Source organism: Podarcis raffonei, chromosome 1 (assembly GCF_027172205.1).
Source record: "Podarcis raffonei isolate rPodRaf1 chromosome 1, rPodRaf1.pri, whole genome shotgun sequence".
NCBI classification, from domain to species: Eukaryota; Metazoa; Chordata; class Lepidosauria; order Squamata; family Lacertidae; genus Podarcis; species Podarcis raffonei.
Genome location: NC_070602.1, coordinates 127723549 through 127743548, shown reverse-complemented (window position 1 = coordinate 127743548; position 20000 = coordinate 127723549). Strand labels below are relative to the sequence as shown.

Below are 20000 nucleotides of genomic sequence, written 5' to 3'. Positions count from 1 at the left end.
ATTCCCGCCCGGGATCCCGCTCTGATTGGCCGGGAGGGGAAGGAGGCGGGGCTTGAGGTGCCGGGTTCGAGATCCTGGGTTGCGGGTTCGAAATCCCGGGTTTGAGATCCCGAGTTGTGGGTTCGAGGTCCCAGGTTGTGGGTCTGGGTTGTGGGTTCGAGATCCCAGGTTGCGGGTTCGAGATTCCGGGTTGTGGGTTCGAGAGATTCCCGCCTGGGGTCCCTCTCCGATTGGCCGGGAGGGGAAGGAGGCGGGGCTTGAGGTGCCGGGTTCGAGGTCCCAGGTTGCGGGTTCAAGGTCCCAGGATGTGGGTTTTTAATCCCGGGTTCGAGATCCCGAGTTGTGGGTCTGGGTTGTGGATTCGAGATCCCAGGTTTGAGGTCCCCGGTTGTGGGTTCAAGGTCCCGGGTTTGAGATCCCGGCTTGCGGGTTCGAGAGATTCCCGTCTGGGGTCCCTCTCCGATTGGCCAGTAGGGGAAGGAGGCGGGGTTTGAGGTGCCGGGTTGTGGGTTCGAAATCCCAGGATGTGGGTTTTTAATCCCGGGTTCGAGATCCCAGGTTGTGGGTTCAAGGTCCCGGGTTTCAGATCCTGGGTTGCGGGTTCGAGAGATTCCCGCCCGGGGTCCCTCTCCGATTGGCCGGGAGGGGAAGGAGGCGGGGCTTGAGGTGCCGGGTTCGAGATCCCGGGTTGCGGGTTCGAAGGTCCTGGGTTCGAGGTCTCAGGTTGTGGATTCGAGATCCCGGGTTGTGGGTTCGAGAGATTCCCGCCCGGGGTCCCTCTCCGATTGGCCGGGAGGGGAAGGAGGCGGAGCTTGAGGTGCCGGGTTCGAGGTCCCAGATTTAAGATCCCAGGTTGCGGGTTCAAGGTCCCGGATTTAAGATCCCAGGTTGTGGGTTCGAGATCCCGGGTTGCGGGTTCAAGTTCCCAGGATGTGGGTTTTTAATCCCGGGTTCGAGATCCCGAGTTGTGGGTCTGGGTTGTGGGTTTGAGATCCCGGGTTGCAGGTTTGAGAGATTCCCGCCTGGGGTCCCTCTCCGATTGGCCAGGAGGAGAAGGAGGCGGGGCTTGAGGTGCCGGGTTCGAGATCCCAGGTTGCAGGTTCAAGGTCCCAGGTTGTGGGTTCAAGATCCCAGGTTGCGGGTTTTTAATCCCGGATTTAAGATCCTGGGTTGCGGGTTTGAGGTCCCGGGTTTGAGGTCCCAGGTTGTGGATTCGAGATCCCGGGTTGTGGGTTCGAGAGATTACCGCCCGGGATCCCGCTCTGATTGGCCGGGAGGGGAAGGAGGCGGGGCTTGAGATGCAGGTTCGAGGTGCCGGGTTGCGGGTTCAAGATCCGAGGATGTGGGTTTTTAATCCCAGGTTTGAGATCCCGAGTTGTGGGTTCAAGGTCCTGGGTTTGAGATCCCGGGTTGCGGGTTCGAGAGATTCCCGCCTGGGGTCCCTCTCCGATTGGCCGGGAAAGGAAGGAGGCAGGGCTTGAGGTGCTGGGTTTGAGATCCCGGGTTGCGGGTTCAAGGTCCCGGATTTAAGATCCCAGGTTGCGGGTTCAAGATCCCAGGATGTGGGTTTTTAATCCCAGGTTTGAGATCCCGGGTTGTGGGTTCGAGGTTCAGGGTCCCGGGTTCAAGGTACTAGGTTCAAGATCCCGGGTTGGGGGTTCGAGGTCCCGGGTTCGAGGTCCCAGGTTGTGGGTCTGCAATGTGGGTTCGAGGTCCCGGGTTCGAGATCCCGGTTGTGGGTTTGAGGTCCCGGGACACAGGTCTTGGGTTGCGGGTTCGAGATCCTGGGTTGGGGGTTCGAGGTCCCGGGTTCAAGATCCCGGGTTGAGGGTTCAAACCCGTTTGTGGGTTTAGTGTCCCGGGTTCGAGGTCCCGGGTTGCGGGTTCGAGGTCCCGGGTTCAAGGTCCTGGGTTCAAGGTCCCAGGTTGCGGGTTCAAGTCGCGCCCCCTGGAGATCTTAGGGGAAACGCTGACCCGCTTGGGGACCCGGTGGTTCGAGATCCTGGGTTGCGGGTTTGAGATCCCGGATTGCAGGTTCAAGGTCCCGGATTTAAGATCCTGGGTTGCGGGTTCAAGATCCCAGGATGTGGGTTTGAGATCCCGGGTTGTGGGTTCGAGATCCCAGGATGTGGGTTTTTAATCCCGGGTTTGAGATCCCAAGTTGTGGGTTCAAGGTCCCAGGTTGTGGGTTTGAGATCCCGGGTTGTGGGTTCGAGAGATTCCCACCCGGAGTCCCTCTCCGATTGGCCGGGAGGGGAAGGAGGCGGGGCTTGAGGTGCCGGGTTCGAGATCCCAGGTTGGGGATCCGAGGTCCTGGGTTGCGGGTTCGAGGCGGGTTGCGGGTTCAAGTCGCGCCCCCCGGAGATCTTAGGGGAAACGCCGACCCGCTTGGGGACCCGGCGGTTCGAGATCCCGGATTGCAGGTTCAAGGTCCCGGATTTAAGATCCTGGGTTGCGGGTTCAAGATCCCAGGATGTGGGTTCAAGATCCCAGGATGTGGGTTTGAGATCCCGGGTTGTGGGTTCGAGAGATTCCCGCCCGGGGTCCCTCTCCGATTGGCCGGGAGGGGAAGGAGGCGGGGCTTGAGGTGCCGGGTTCGAGGTCCCAGGATGTGGGTTCAAGGTCCCAGGATGTGGGTTTTTAATCCCGGGTTTGAGATCCCGAGTTGCGGGTTCGTGGTCCTGGGTTCGAGGTCCCAGGTTGTGGGTTTTTAATCCCGGGTTCAAGATCCCGAGGGTTGTGGGTTCGAGGTCCCAGGTTGTGGGTTCAAGATCCTGGGTTCAAGGTCCCAGGTTGGGGATCCGAGGTCCCGGGTTGCGGGTTCGAGGCGGGTGGCGGGTTCAAGTCGCGCCCCCCGGAGATCTTAGGGGAAACGCCGACCCGCTTGGGGACCCGGCGGTTCGAGATCCCGGGTTGCAGGTTCAAAGTCCTGGGTTTGAGATCCCAGGTTGCGGCTTCAAGGCATGGGGGAGAATCATGGGAATCAGGGTTGTGGGTTCGAGATCCCAGCTTGGGGGTTCAAGATCCCAGGTTGAGGGTCTGAGATGTGGCTTCAAGATCCTGGTTGTGGGTTCGAGGTTCAGGGTCCCGGGTTCAAGGTTCTAGGTTCAAGATCCCGGGTTGCGGGTTCGGGATCCGCTTACCGCTGGAGTTCTGGGAGCTGCGGGTTCGAGATCCCAGGTTGCGGGTTCAAGATCCCGGTTGTGGGTTCGAGGTCCCGGGTTGTGGGTTCGATGTTCAGGGTTGCGGGTTCAAGGTACTAGGTTCAAGATCCCGGGTTGAGGGTTCAAACCCGGTTGTGGGTTTAGGGTCCCGGGTTCGAGATCCCGGGTTGTGGGTTCAAGGTCCCAGGTTTGAGATCCCGGGTTGCGGGTTCAAGGTCCCGGATTTAAGATCCTGGGTTGCAGGTTCGAGGTCCCAGGTTGCGGGTTCGAAGGTCCTGGGTTCGAGGTCCCAGGTTGTGGATTCGAGATCCCAGGTTGTGGGTTCGAGAGATTCCCGCCCGGGATCCCGCTCTGATTGGACGGGAGAGATCCCGGGTTGGGGGTTCGAGGTCCCGGGTTCGAGGTCCCGGGTTGGGGGTTCGAGGTCCCAGGTTCAAGGTCCCGGGTTCAAGGTCCCAGGTTGGGGATCCGAGGTCCCGGGTTGCGGGTTCGAGTCGCGCCCCCCGGAGACCTTAGGGGAAACGCCGACCCGCTTGGGGACCCGGCGGTTCGAGATCCCGGGTTGCGGGTTCAAAGTCCTGGGTTTGAGATCCCAGGTTGCGGGTTCAAGGCATGGGGGGGAATCATGGGAATCAGGGTTGCGGGTTCGAGATCCCAGGTTGAGGGTTCAAGATCCCAGGTTGAGGGTCTGAGATGTGGCTTCAAGATCCCGGTTGTGGGTTCGAGGTCCCGGGTTGCGGGTTCAAGGTACTAGGTTCAAGATCCCGGGTTGGGGGTTTGAGGTCCCGGGTTCAAGATCCCGGTTGTGGGTTCGAGGTCCCGGGACGCAGGTCTGGGTTGCGGGTTCGAGGTGCGCATCCCGGGGGGAATTGTGACCCGTCGAAACACAACCTTCCCAGTTAGGGGGCTCGCAGTTGCGGGTTCGAGATCCTGGGTTGGTTGTTCAAGGTCCCAGGTTCAAGATCCCGGGTTGAGGGTTCAAGATCCCAGGATGTGGGTTTTTAATCCCGGGTTTGAGATCCCAATTTGTGGGTTTGAGGTCCCAGGTTGGGGATCCGAGGTCCCGGGTTGCGGGTTCAAGTCGCGCCCCCCGGAGATCTTAGGGGAAACGCCGACCCGCTTGGGGACCCGGTGGTTCGAGATCCCGGGTTGCGGGTTCGAGATCCCGGGTTGCGGGTTCGGGATCCGCTTACCGCTGGAGTTCTGGGAGCTGGAGTTGGTTTCGTCGTAGTTGTTCTGCAACTTGCTCTCAACCCTCCGGCTGAAGACGCTCTCTGTGGGAAGAAAGATTGCGTTTGGGGGGATCAGGCTGGATCCCTGGGATCCCACTTGGCCAAAATCCTCCTCCAATGGGATTCCTGCGTTTGGGGTCAGGCTGGATGGCCGCCTGGGATCCCAGCTGGCCAAAAGAGGGATCTGGGGATTTGGGAAGAGGGATCTGGAGAAGATGAATCTGGGGAAGAGGGATCCTGGGGATTTGGGAAGAGGGATCTGGAGAAGATGAATCTGGGGAAGAGGGATCCTGGGGATTTGGGAAGAGGGATCTGGAGAAGATGAATCTGGGGAAGAGGGATCCTGGGGATTTGGGAAGAGGGATCTGGAGAAGATGAATCTGGGGAAGAGGGATCCTGGGGATTTGGGAAGAGGAATCCAGGAAGAGGACTTTGGGGAAAGGGATCCAATGGATTTGGGAAGAGGGATCCTGGGGAAGAGGGATCCTGGGGATTTGGGAAGAGGGACCTGGAGAAGATGAATCTGGGGAAGAGGGATCCTGGGGATTTGGGAAGAGGAATCCAGGAAGAGGACTTTGGGGAATGGGATCCAATGGATTTGGGAAGAGGGATCCTGGGGAAGAGGGATCCTGGGGATCCCTCATCTCTAAACCCCCAGGATCCTCCGGGGATCCCGCTCGCCCCCTACCTGTGGTGGCCTTGCTCCCCGGAGATCCCGAATTCGGCGCCCGGAACATCTGGAGCTGGGAGGCGCCCGACGGCGCCCGGTGCAAGAGGGCGGAGCAACGGATGATTGACGCCGAGGGCGCCGGCCCCTTCTTCCCGGCGTGCGTCTTGACCGCCACCAGGAGCGGCGAGCGGGAATATTCTGGAAAAGACAAGGCCGGATCCGGGTTCGAATCCGGAGAATCGAACCCGGATTCTCGGGGTTTTGCCTCAGATTTGAACCCGGATTCTCGGGGTTTTGCTCCGGATTTGAATCCGGATTCTCGGGGCTTTGCTTCAGATTTGAACCTGGATTCTTGGGGTCCTGTCTCAGATTTGAAACCGGATCCCCTGGGTTCAAACCCAGATTCTTGGGGTTTTGCTCCAGATTCGAACCCGGATTCTCGGGGTTTTGCTCCAGATTTGAACCCAGATTCTCGGGGTCTTGCCCCAGATTCGAATCCAGATTTTTGCCCCAGATTTGAACCCGGATTCTTTGGGTTTTGCTCCAGATTTGAACCCGGATTCTTGGGGTTTTGCCCCAGATTTGAACCCGGATTCCCGGGGTCCTGCACCGGATTTGAACCCGGATTCTTGGGGGTCTCATTCTGGATTTGAACCCAGATTCCTGGGGTCTTGCACCAGATTCGAAACTGGATTCTTGGGGTTTTGCACTGGATTCGAATCTGGACTCTTGGGATTTTGCTCCGGATTTGAACCCGGATTCCTGGGGTTTTGACCTGGGTTTGAACCCGGATTCTCGGGGTTTTGCTTCAGATTTGAACCCGGATTCCTGGGGTTTTGACCTGGGTTTGAACCCGGATTCTCGGGGTTTTGCTTCAGATTTGAACCCGGATTCCTGGGGTTTTGACCTGGGTTTGAACCCGGATTCTCGGGGTTTTGCTTCAGATTTGAACCCGGATTCTCGGGGTTTTGCTTCAGATTTGAACCCGGATTCTCAGGGTTTTGCTTCAGATTTGAACCCGGATTCTCAGGGTTTTGCCTCAGATTTGAAACCGGATTCTTGGGGGTTTCATTATGGATTTGAACCCAGATTCCTGGGGTCTTGCACCAGATTTGAAACTGGATTCTTGGGGTTTTGCTCCGGATTTGAACCCGGATTCTCGGGGTTTGGCTTCAGATTTGAACCCGGATTCTCGGGGTTTTGCTTCAGATTTGAACCCGGATTCTCAGGGTTTTGCCTCAGATTCGAAACCGGATTCCTGGGGTTTTTCCCTGGGTTTGAACCCGGATTCTCGGGGTTTTGCTTCAGATTTGCACCCAGATTCTTGGGGTCTTGCCCCAGATTCGAATCCAGATTTTTGCCACAGAATTGAAAGTGGATTCCAGGGGTTTTGCCCCAGATTTGAACCCGGATTCTTTGGGTTTTGCTCCAGATTTGAACCCGGATTCTTGGGGTTTTGCTCCAGATTTGGATCCGGATTCCCTGGGTTCAAACTGGGATTTATTTGGGTCTTGCACCGGATTCGAACCCGGATTCTTGGGGTCTTGCACTAGATTCGAACCCGGATTACTGGTGTTTTGCCCTGGGTTTGAACCTCAATTCTTGGGTCCTGCCCCAGATTTGAACCCAGATTCTTGGGGTTTTGCACTGGATTCAAACCCAGATTCTTGCGGGTCTCATTCTGGATTTGAAGCCAGATTTATGGGGGTTTTGTACTAGATTTGAACCCGGATTCTTGGGGTTTTGCAACAGATTCAAAACCGGATTCCTGGGGTTTTGCCCCAGATTTGAACCCAAATTCTAGGGGTTTTGCCCCATTTTTGAACCTGGTTTCCTAGGGTCTCTTCCCAAATTTGAACCCGGGTTCCCAGGGTTTTGCCCTGGGTTCGAACCCGGATTCTTGTGGTCTTACACCGGATTCAAACCCGGATTCTTGGGGTCTTGCCCCAGATCCGAACCCAGATTCCCGGGGTTTTGCACCAGATTCGAACCAGGATTCTTGGGCTCCTGCCTCACATTTGAACCCGGATTCCCGGGGTTTTGCCCTGGATTCGAACCCGGATTCTTGGGGTTTTGCACCGGATTCGAACCCGGATTCTTGGGGTTTTGCCCTGGATTCGAACCCGGATTCTTGTGGTCTTACACCGGATTCAAACCCGGATTCGAACCCGGATTCTCGGGCTTTTGCACTGGATTCGAACCCGGATTCTTGGGGTCTTGCACCGGATTCGAACCCGGATTCTACTCACTGATTGGCGCGTGCAGAGCGACGTGTTCCTGGTAGGGAGTGTAGTACTTGTATTGCTTGCCGCAGAATTCGCACGTGTAGCTGCCGGTTTCTGTGGGGAGAAAGAGGAGTCAGAATTCTTGGGGTTTGGCACCAGATTCGAACCCGGTTTCCTGAGGTCTCATTCTTGATTTGAACCCGGTTCCCAGGGTTTTGCCCTGGGTTCGAACCCGGAATCTTGGGGTTTTGCACCAGATTTGAACCCAGATTCTTGGGGTCTTGCACCGGATTCGAACCCGGATTCTCGGGCTTTTGCACTGGATTCGAACCCGGATTCTTGGGGTTTTGCACCACATTCGAACCCAGATTCTTGGGGTCTCATTCTAGATTTGAACCCGGATTCTTGGGGTTTTGCCCTGGGTTCGAACCTGGATTCTTGGGGTCTTGCACTAGATTCGAACCCGGATTCTTGGGGTTTTGCCCTGGGTTCGAACCCGGATTCTTGGGGTCTCATTCTAGATTTGAACCCAGATTCTTGGGGTCTTGCACTGGATTCAAATCCGGATTCTTGGGGTCTCATTCTGGATTAGAACCCAGATTCTTGGGGTTTTGCACCGGATTCGAACCAGGATTCTTGGGGTCTCATTCTAGATTAGAACCCAGATTCTTGGGGTCTTGCACTGGATTCAAATCCGGATTCTTGGGGTCTCATTCTAGATTTGAAGCCAGATTCTTGGGGTTTTGCACCGGATTCGAACCAGGATTCTTGGGGTCTCATTCTAGATTAGAACCCAGATTCTTGGGGTTTTGCACCGGATTCGAACCCGGATTCTTGGGGTCTTGCACCGGATTCGAACCCGGATTCTTGGGGTCTCATTCTAGATTTGAACCCGGATTCTTGGGGTTTTGCACCGGATTCGAACCCGGATTCTTGGGGTCTCATTCTAGATTAGAACCCAGATTCTTGGGGTTTTGCACCAGATTCGAAAGCAGATTCTTGGGGTCTCATTCTAGATTTGAACCTGGATTCTTGGGGTTTTGCCCTGGGTTCGAACCTGGATTCTTGGGGTTTTGCAGCGGATTCGAACCCGGATTCTTGGGGTTTTGCACCACATTCGAACCCAGATTCTTGGGGTCTTGCACTGGATTCAAACCCGGAATCTTGGGGTTTTGCACCGGATTCGAACCCGGATTCTTGGGGTCTCATTCTAGATTTGAACCCAGATTCTTGGGGTTTTGCACCGGATTCGAACCCGGATTCTTGAGGTCTCATTCTGGATTTGAAGCCAGATTCTTGGGGTCTTGCACTGGATTCGAACCCGGATTCTTGGGGTCTCATTCTGGATTTGAAGCCAGATTCTTGGGGTTTTGCACCGGATTCGAACCAGGATTCTTGGGGTCTCATTCTAGATTAGAACCCAGATTCTTGGGGTTTTGCATTGGATTCGAACCCAGAATCTTGGGGTCTTGCACCGGATTCGAACCCGGATTCTTGGGGTCTCATTCTAGATTAAAACCCGGATTCTTGGGGTTTTGCACCAGATTCGAACCCAGATTCTTGGGGTCTCATTCTAGATTAAAACCTGGAATCTTGGGGTTTTGCACCAGATTCGAACCCGGATTCTTGGGGTTTTGCCCTGGATTCGAACCCGGATTCTTGGGGTCTCATTCTAGATTTGAACCCAGATTCTTGGGCTCTTGCACTGGATTCGAAACCAGATTCTTGTGGTTTTGCATCGGATTCGAACCGGATTCTTGGGGTCTCATTCTAGATTTGAACCCAGATTCTTGGGGTTTTGCACCGGATTCGAACCCGGATTCTTGGGGTTTTGCATCAGATTCGAACCCGGATTCTTGGGGTCTTACACAGGATTCGAACCCGGATTCTTGGGGTCTCATTCTAGATTAGAACCCAGATTCTTGGGGTCTTGCACTGGATTCGAAACCGGATTCTTGGGGTTTTGCCCTGGGTTCGAACCCAGATTCTTGGGGTCTTGATCCGGATTAGCACCCGGATTCCTGGGATCTGGCACCAGAATCGAACCCGGATTCTTGGGGTCTCATTCTAGATTTGAACCCAGATTCTTGGGCTCTTGCACCGGATTCGAATCCAGATTCTTGGAGTTTTCCCCTGGGTTCGAAACCGGATTCTTGGGGTCTTACACCAGATTCGAACCCAGATTCTTGGGGTCTCAATTCTAGATTAGAACCCAGATTCCTGGGGTCTTGATCCGGATTCGAACCCGGATTCCTGGGGTCTTGATCCGGATTCGAACCCGGATTCCTGGGATCTGGCACCAGATTCGAACCCGGATTCCTGGGGTCTTGCCCTGGGTTCCCCCAAAGGATCAAACTGGATTGAACTGGGATGAACTGGGTCTCTTTTCCCAGATTCGAACCCGGATTCCTGGGGTCTTGAACTGGATTTGAATCCGGATTTATGGGATCTGGCAGCGGATTTGAACCTGTATTCGAACCCAGATTCTTGGGGTCTCAATTCTAGATTAGAACCCAGATTCCTGGGGTCTTGATCCGGATTCGAACCCGGATTCCTGGGGTCTTGATCCAGATTTGAATCCGGATTTATGGGATCTGGCACCAGATTTGAACCTGGATTCGAACCCAGATTCTTGGGGTTTTGCACCGGATTCGAACCCGGATTCTTGGGGTCTCAATTCTAGATTAGAACCCAGATTCCTGGGGTCTTGATCCGGATTCGAACCCGGATTCCTGGGATCTGGTACCAGATTTGAACCCGGATTCGAACCCAGATTCTTGGGGTTTTGCACCGGATTCGAACCCAGATTCTTGGGGTCTCAATTCTAGATTAGAACCCAGATTCCTGGGGTCTTGATCCGGATTCGAACCCAGATTCCTGGGGTCTTGATCCGGATTCGAACCCGGATTCCTGGGATCTGGCACCAGAATCGAACCCGGATTCTTGGGGTCTTGAACTGGATTTGAATCCGGATTTATGGGATCTGGCACCAGATTTGAACCCGGATTCTTGGCTATTATTAGCACTATTAATTATCATTACCAATTATCATCCTGATCAATTATTATTATTAGAACCTCCATTAATAACAATATCAATTCTTATTACTACTAATACTACTACTACTACTACTACTACTACTAATAATAATAATAAATAATAATAATCAATAATCAATTGATTAATAATAATAATCAATAATCAATTAATAATAATAATCAACTGTGAATATCTATTATTAGTCACATCAATTGTTATTAATATCTAATATTTTTCATATCTATTATTATTGCTATTAATATCCATTGCTAATATTGATTATATTTACCATCTATTATTATCTATTATCTAAAATACCAATGATAATTCTGATCGATTATTTTTAATATCTAGGATCTTATTATCTACTATTATTGCTATTAATATCAATTGTTAATACCTATTCTTTTCAATTTATTATCTATTAATATGTAAAATATCAATTGCTATTGATATCTATTGTTCTTAATATCTATTATTATCTATTATTATATTTAATATCTATTATTAATATCTATTATTATATTTACTATCTATTATTAATATCTATTATCACTATTATCATTATTATATTTGATAACTATTATTATCTATTATTATTATACATTATACCTATTAATAATAACTATTTTTATTATTATCCATTATTATCCTATTTAATATCTATTGTTATTATCATCTATTATTATATTTGATACCTATTATTATCTATTATTATACGTCATACCTATTAATAATAGCTATTTTTATTATTATCTATTATTATCATATTTAATATCTATTGTTATTATCATCATCTATTATTATATTTGATACCTATTATTATTATACATAATACCTATTAATAATAGCGATTTTTATTATTATCTATTATTATCCTATTTAATATCTATTAGTATTATTATCATCTATTATTATTATATTTGATACCTATTATTATCTATTATTATTATACGTCATATCTATTAATAATAACTATTTTTATTATTATCTATTATTATCCTATTTAATATCTATTGTTATTATTATCATCTATTATTATTATATTTGATACCTATTATTATCTATTATTATTATTATATGTAATACCTATTAATAATAACTATTTTTATTATTATCTATTATTATCCTTTTTAATATCTATTGTTATTATCATCTATTATTATTATATTTGATACCTATTATTATCTATTATTATTATACGTAATACCTATTAATAATAACTATTTTTATTATTATCTATTATTATCATATTTAAATATCTATTATCATCTATTATTATTATATTTGATACCTATTATTATTATTATTATTATATTATTATTATTATTATTATTATTAATATACATAATACCTATTAATAATAGCTATTTTTATTATCATATTTAATATCTAGTTATATATTTAAATTATTATTATTATTATTATTATTATTATTATTATTATTATTATTACTACTACTACTACAAGAACAACGTAGAAGGATCTCCATTCCCTCCCTTCCCACAACCCCGCCAGGTCCCGGATCCCTCCCAGATCCCGCCTCCCGGGATCCGGTGGATCACTCAAACCGGATCCCCGGGACCTCGTACTTGGGCCGATCTTCTGGAAGGGTTCCGGATCCTCTTCCTTCACCTCGTCTTTGGCGACCATGGCCTGGTCGTAGGGATCTGGAAGAGAAGATCAGGGAGTGATCCCCAGATCTCTGGAACGCCGATCCACTTCACCCCCCGTTCCGGATCCTAGTCCATTTCCACGGATCCTCCCAGCCCTCTGGATCCCGGACCATCCGCACAGATCCTCCCGGCATTCCGGATCCGGACCTGATTGAATGGATCCTAGCCCAGCCGAACAGATCCTCCCGGCGTTCCGGATCCAAGCCCACCCACCCAGATCCCGACCCGTTCAAATGGATCCCGGCGCAGCCGCGCCGTACCCTGACCCGTTTGAACAGATCCCGGCCCGTCTGCATGGATCCTCCCAGCGTTCCGGATCCCATCCCATCTGCACAGATCCTCCTGGCGTTCCGGATCCAAGCCCATCCACCCAGATCCTCCGGATCCCGACCCGTTCAAATGGATCCCGGCGCGGCCGCGCCGTACCCTGACCCGTTTGAACAGATCCCGGCCCGTCTGCATGGATCCTCCCAGCGTTCCGGATCCCATCCCATCTGCATAGATCCTCCTGGCGTTCCGGATCCCGTTACGTCCGCCCGGATCCTTCCTGCGTTCCAGATCCTGCCCCGTTCAAATGGATCCTGGCCCGGCCACCCGGATCCTCCCGGCGTTCCGGATCCCAACCCGTCCGAACGGATCCTCCAGATCCCGGTTTTCCCAACCATCCCGGTTGGGATCTTGGGAGCGACCAGACTCGGAACCCAGTCCCAGGGAGTTCCACAGGATCTCTCGGGATCCAAACCTGTTCTGATCGCCCTTCTGGTTAGGGTGATATCGTTCGGACGGGAAGTTTTCTTGGATCGCTTCCGCGAGGAGCGGGAATCCGGTAGATCCCTGGCGATCCAAGCCCATCCACACAGATCCTCCGGGTCCCAACCCGTTCAAATGGATCCCGGCGCAGCCGCGCCGTACCCTGACCCGTTTGAACAGATCCCGGCCCGACTGCATGGATCCTCCCAGCGTTCCGGATCCCATCCCATCTGCACAGATCCTCCTGGCGTTCCAGATCCTGTTACGTCCGCCCGGATCCTTCCTGCGTTCCAGATCCTGACCCGTTCAAATGGATCCTGGCCTGGCCACCCGGATCCTCCCGGCGTTCCGGATCCCAACCCGTCCGAACGGATCCTCCAGATCCCGGTTTCCCCAACCATCCCAGTTGGGATCTCGGGAGCGACCAGACTCGGAGCCCAGTCCCAGGGAGTTCCACAGGATCTCTCGGGATCCAAACCTGCTCTGATCGCCCTTCTGGTTAGGGTGATATCGTTCGGGCGGGAAGTTTCCCCGGATCGCTTCCGCGAGGAGCGGGAATCTGGTAGATCCCTGGCGATCCAAGCCCATCCACCCAGATCCTCCAGATCCCGACCCATTCAAATGGATCCCGGCGCGGCCGCGCCGTACCCTGACCCGTTTGAACAGATCCCGGCCCGTCTGCATGGATCCTCCCAGCGTTCCGGATCCCATCCCATCTGCACAGATCCTCCCAGCGTTCCGGATCCCATCCCATCTGCACAGATCCTCCCGGCGTTCCGGATCCCGTTACATCCGCCCGGATCCTTCCTGCGTTCCAGATCCTGACCCGTTCAAAGGGATCCTGGCCCGGCTACCCGGATCCTCCCGGCGTTCCGGATCCCAACCCGTCCAAACGGATCCTCCAGATCCCGCTTTTCCCAACCATCCCGGTTGGGATCTCGGGAGCGGCCAGACTCGGAGCCCAGTCCCAGGGAGTTCCACAGGATCTCTCGGGATCCAAACCTGCTCTGATCGCCCTTCTGGTTAGGGTGATATCGTTCGGGCGGGAAGTTTCCCCGGATCGCTTCCACGAGGAGCGGGAATCCGGTAGATCCCTGGCGATCCAAGCCCATCCACCCAGATCCTCCTGGATCCCAACCCGTTCAAATGGGTCCCGGCACGGCCGCGCCGTGCCCTGACCCGTTTGAACAGATCCCGGCCCGTCTGCATGGATCCTCCTAGCGTTCCGGATCCGATCCCATCTGCACAGATCCTCCTGGCGTTCCGGATCCCGTTACGTCCACCCGGATCCTTCCTGCGTTCCAGATCCTGACCCGTTCAAATGGATCCTGGCCTGGCCACCCGGATCCTCCCGGTGTTCCGGATCCCAACCCGTCCGAACGGATCCTCCAGATCCCACTTTTCCCAACCATCCTGGTTGGGATCTTGGGAGCGACCAGACTCGGAAGTTCCACAGGATCTCTCGGGATCCAAACCTGCTCTGATCGCCCTTCTGGTTAGGGTGATATCGTTCGGGCGGGAAGTTTCCCCGGATCGCTTCCGCGAGGAGCGGGAATCCGGTAGATCCCTGGCGATCTACTCACCGTCGACCGCGTGGAGATCGCGGTGCTCCTGGAAGCAACTGTAGTATTTGTACTTCTTCCCGCAAATGTCGCAGGTGTAGCGGAAGTTGTCTGGCGGGATCAGGGGAGAAAGAGAGAGATTCGGCGGATTCCCAGGAGATCCCCCCCTCAAAAGAGATCCGGTAATGATAATACTAAATACTATTAATAATAAGTACTATAACTATTATTAATATTAATAATATTTAATATGCTGCCCATCTGGAAAGGAAGAGATTCGGCGGATTCCCAGGAGATCCCCAACTCAAAAGAGATCCGGTAATGATAATACTAAATACTATTAATAATAAGTAGTATAACTATTATTAATATTAATAATATTTAATATGCTGCCCATCTGGAAAGGAAGAGATTTGGCGGATTCCCAGGAGATCCCCAACTCAAAAGAGATCCGGTAATGATAATACTAAATACTATTAATAATAAGTAGTATAACTATTATTAATATTAATAATATTTAATATGCTGCCCATCTGGAAAGGAAGAGATTTGGCGGATTCCCAGGAGATCCCCCCTCAAAAGAGATCTGGTAATAATAATACTAAATACTATTAATAATAAGTACTATAACTATTATTAATATTAATAATATCTAATATGCTGCCCATCTGGGGAGAAAGAGATTCGGCGGATTCCCAGGAGATCCCCCCTCAAAAGAGATCCGGTAATGATAATACTAAATACTATTAATAATAAGCACTATAACTATTATTAATATTAATAATATTTAATATGCTGCCCATCTGGAAAGGAAGAGATTCGGCGGATTCCCAGGAGATCCCCCCTCTCAGAGATCCAGTAATAATAATAATAATAATAATAATAATAATAATAATAATAATATCAACAACTAATAATTATTATTAACCATAAACACTAATTATATTAGTAATAAATGATAACATTGATAAATACTATTAATAATAATTACTATAACTATTATTAATATTAGTAATATTTAATATGCTGCCCATCTGGGGAGAATGAGATTCGGCGGATTCCCAAGAGATCCCCCCTCCGAGAGATCCAGTAACAACAACAACATCAACAACTAATAATTACTATTATTATTATTAACCATAAACACTAACTATATTAGTAATAAATGATAACATTGATAAATACTATTAATAATAATTACTATAACTATTATTAATATTAATAATATTTAATATGCTGCCCATCTGGAAAGAAAGAGATTCGGCGGATTCCCAGGAGATCCCCACCTCCAAGAGATCCAGTGGTAATAATAATAATAATAATAATAATAATAATAATAATAATAATAATAAATACCCTGCCCATCATAATATTAAATATTATTGCCATAAAGTTACTATTATTGCTAATAATACTTTATTTTACTGCTCATAATTATATACATTACAATATATAACTATTAATAATAAACAATGGCATTATTATTAGTTATATTAGCTACAATATAACAGCATTATTAAGAACGAACCATACATATTCATATATTAATAATATATTAATAACGATATATTAATAAATAATACTGTTTACTATTGACGATAAATACCAATATTTCTTCATTCTATTGAGTAATAATGATGTTTATTAGTAATTTAGCAATAATGATGTTTATTAGTAATTTAGTAATGTTTATTAACAGTTACAATATAATTATCAGTCGTAATATTAAGCATTATTATTGAGAATAACACTATTAATAATCAGATTAATTATAACCGATAATAATAATTCCTAATAATAATAATATTTCCTAATAATAATAATAATTAATGATGATTAATAATAACAATAATAGCCAGGGAAAGAGGAAGGGGCACAGTGGGCAGATTCCGGGTCAGGCTGGATGATCCCCTGGGATCCCACCCACTTCAAAGAGATCCCAGAGTCAGGGGTGGGTTCGAGATTCCGGGTCAGGCTGGATGATCCCCTGAGATCCCACCCGCTTCAAAGAGATCCCAGAGTGGGGGGCGGATTCGAGATTCCGGGTCAGGATGGATGATCCCCTGGGATCCCACCCACTTGAAATAGATCCCAGAGTCAGGGGGCGGGTTCGAGATTCCGGGTCGGGCTGGATGATCCCCTGGGATCCATTCCGCTTGAAAGAGATCCCAGAGTCAGGGGGGCGGGTTCGAGATTCCGGGTCAGGCTGGATGATCCCCTGGGATCCCACCCACTTGAAAGAGATCCCAGAGTCAGGGGGCGGGTTTGAGATTCCGGGTCAGGCTGGATGATCCCCTGGGATCCATTCCGCTTGAAAGAGATCCCAGAGTCAGGGGGCGGGTTCGAGATTCCGGGTCAGGCTGGATGATCCCCTGGGATCCCACCCACTTCAAAGAGATCCCAGAGTCAGGGGGCGGGTTCGAGATTCCGGGTCAGGCTGGATGATCCCCTGGGATCCCACCAAAGAGATCCCAGGGTCAGGGGGCAGGTTCGAGATTCCGGGTCAGGCTGGATGATCCCCTGGGATCCCAACCACTTCAAAGAGATCCCAGAGTCAGGGGCGGGTTCGAGATTCCGGGTCAGGCTGGATGATCCCCTGGGATCCATTCCGCTTGAAAGAGATCCCAGAGTCAGGGGGCAGGTTCGAGATTCCGGGTCAGGCTGGATGATCCCCTGGGATCCAACCCACTTCAAAGAGATCCCAGAGTCAGGGGGCGGGTTCGAGATTCCGGGTCAGGCTGGATGATCCCCTGGGATCCCACCAAAGAGATCCCAGGGTCAGGGGGCAGGTTCGAGATTCCGGGTCAGGCTGGATGATCCCCTGGGATCCCAACCACTTCAAAGAGATCCCAGAGTCAGGGGCGGGTTTGAGATTCCGGGTCAGGCTGGATGATCCCCTGGGATCCCACCCGGGGATCCCAAATTCCGGATAATACTTACTGCCTTGGGAAGCGCTTTCGCCCGATGCCACTTCCGTGTCTAAGGAGAGGGAATAATAATAAAGAAATATAATATTAATAGTAATAGTAATAGTAATAATAAAAATAAATAATAATAATAGTAATAATAGGAGTGATGATGATGATGATGATGATGATGATGATAGGAGTAGTAGTATTAATAGTAGTAGTAGTAGCAGTAATAATAATAATAATAATAATAATAATAATAATAGGAGGAGGAGGAGGAGGAGAATAATAATAATAATAATAATAATAATAATAGGAGGAGGAGGAGGAGTAATAATAATAATAATAGGAGTAGTAGTAGTAGTAATAATAATAATAATAATAATAATAATAATAATAGGAGTAGTAGTAGTAATAGGAGTAATAATAATAATAATAATAGGAGTAGTAGTAATAATAATAATAATAATAATAATAGGAGTAATAATAATAATAATAATAATAATAATAATAGGAGGAGGAGGAGTAATAATAGTAGTAGTAGTAGTAGTAATACTAGGAATAGTAGTAGTAGTAATAATAATAATAATAATAATAATAATAATAGGAGTAGTAGTAGTAGTAATAATAATAATAATAATAATAATAATAATAATAGGAGTAGTAATAATAATAATAGGAGTAGTAATAGTAATAGTAATAGTAGTAGTAATCGGAGTAGTAGTAGTAATAATAAAAATAATAGGAGTAGGAGTAGTAGTAGTAATAATAATAATAATAGGAGTAGTAGTAGTAGTAGTAATAATAATAATAATAATAATAGGAGTAGTAGTAGTAGTAGTAATAATAATAATAATAATAGGAGTAGTAGTAGTAGTAGTAATAATAATAATAATAATAGGAGTAGTAGTAGTAGTAGTAGTAGTAATAATAATAATAATAATAGGAGTAGTAGTAATAATAATAATAGGAGTAGTAGTAGTAGTAGTAATAATAATAATAATAATAATAGGAGTAGTAATAATAATAATAATAGGAGTAGTAGTAGTTAATAATAATAATAATAATAATAGGAGTAGTAGTAGTAGTAGTAATAATAATAATAATAATAGGAGTAGTAGTAATAATAATAATAGGAGGAGGAGTAGTAGTAGTAGTAGTAATAATAATAATAATAGGAGTAGTAATAATAATAATAATAGGAGTAGTAGTAGTAATAATAATAATAATAATAATAATAGGAGTAGTAGTAGTAGTAATAATAATAATAATAATAATAATAATAGGAGTAGGAGTAGTAGTAGTAATAATAATAATAATAATAGGAGTAGTAGTAATAATAATAATAGGAGGAGGAGTAGTAGTAATAATAATAATAATAGGAGGAGTAGTAGTAGTAATAATAATAATAATAATAATAATAATAATAATAGGAGGAGGAGTAATAGTAGTAGTAGTAGTAGTAGGGGTAGTAGTAGTAGTAATAATAATAATAATAGGAGTAGTAGTAATAATAATAATAATAATAGGGGTAGTAGTAGCAATAACAACAACAACAACAACAGGAGTAGTAGTAATAATAATAATAGGAGTAATAATAATAGGAGTAATAATAATAGGAGTAATAATAATAATAATAATAATAATAATAGGAGTAGTAATAGTAATAGTAATAGTAGTAGTAATCGGAGTAGTAGTAGTAATAATAAAAATAATAGGAGTAGTAGTAGTAGTAGTAATAATAATAATAATAATAGGAGTAGTAGTAGTAGTAATAATAATAATAATAATAGGAGTAGTAGTAGTAATAATAATAATAATAATAATAATAGGAGTAGTAGTAGTAGTAATAATAATAATAATAATAGGAGTAGTAGTAGTAGTAGTAATAATAATAATAATAGGAGTAGTAGTAATAATAATAATAGGAGTAGTAGTAGTAATAATAATAATAATAATAATAATAATAATAATAGGAGTAGTAATAATAATAATAATAATAGGAGTAGTAGTAGTTAATAATAATAATAATAATAATAATAATAATAATAATAGGAGTAGTAGTAGTAGTAGTAGTAGTAATAATAATAATAATAATAATAGGAGTAGTAGTAGTAGTAATAATAATAATAATAATAGGAGTAGTAGTAATAATAATAATAATAATAGGAGTAGTAGTAGTAGTAATAATAATAATAATAGGAGTAGTAGTAGTAGTAGTAGTAATAATAATAATAATAATAATAATAATAATAATAGGAGTAGTAGTAATAATAATAATAGGAGTAGTAGTAGTAGTAATAACAACAACAACAATAATAATAATAATAATAATAGGAGTAGTAATAATAATAATAATAGGAGTAGTAGTAGTAATAATAATAATAATAATAATAGGAGTAGTAGTAGTAGTAATAATAATAATAATAGGAGTAGTAGTAGTAGTAGTAGTAGTAGTAATAATAATAATAATAATAATAATAATAGGAGTAGTAATAATAATAATAATAGGAGGAGTAGTAGTAGTAGTAATAATAATAATAATAATAATAATAGGAGGAGTAGTAGTAGTAATAATAATAATAATAATAATAATAGGAGGAGTAATAGTAGTAGTAGTAGTAGGGGTAGTAGTAGTAGTAATAATAATAATAATAATAGGGGTAGTAGTAGTAGTAATAATAATAATAATAATAATAGGAGTAGTAGTAGTAGTAGTAATAATAATAATAATAGGAGTAGTAGTAGTAGTAGTAATAATAATAATAATAGG

At 46.1% G+C, this 20000-nt stretch overlaps 1 protein-coding gene across 1 annotated transcript in view; it reads right to left on the bottom strand.

Annotated features, from left to right (window-relative positions):
- Positions 1-20000, bottom strand: part of ZNF618 (zinc finger protein 618) — a 61102-nt gene that overhangs the window by 11588 nt on the left and 29514 nt on the right. The window contains exons 6-11 of the mRNA XM_053376460.1: positions 17259-17297; positions 14340-14429; positions 11923-12000; positions 7316-7405; positions 5085-5264; positions 4358-4438 (exon numbers count right to left, since the gene is read on the bottom strand). Coding sequence (XP_053232435.1) covers positions 4358-4438; positions 5085-5264; positions 7316-7405; positions 11923-12000; positions 14340-14429; positions 17259-17297 — 558 coding nt within the window. The remainder of the gene's footprint in view (positions 1-4357; positions 4439-5084; positions 5265-7315; positions 7406-11922; positions 12001-14339; positions 14430-17258; positions 17298-20000) is intronic.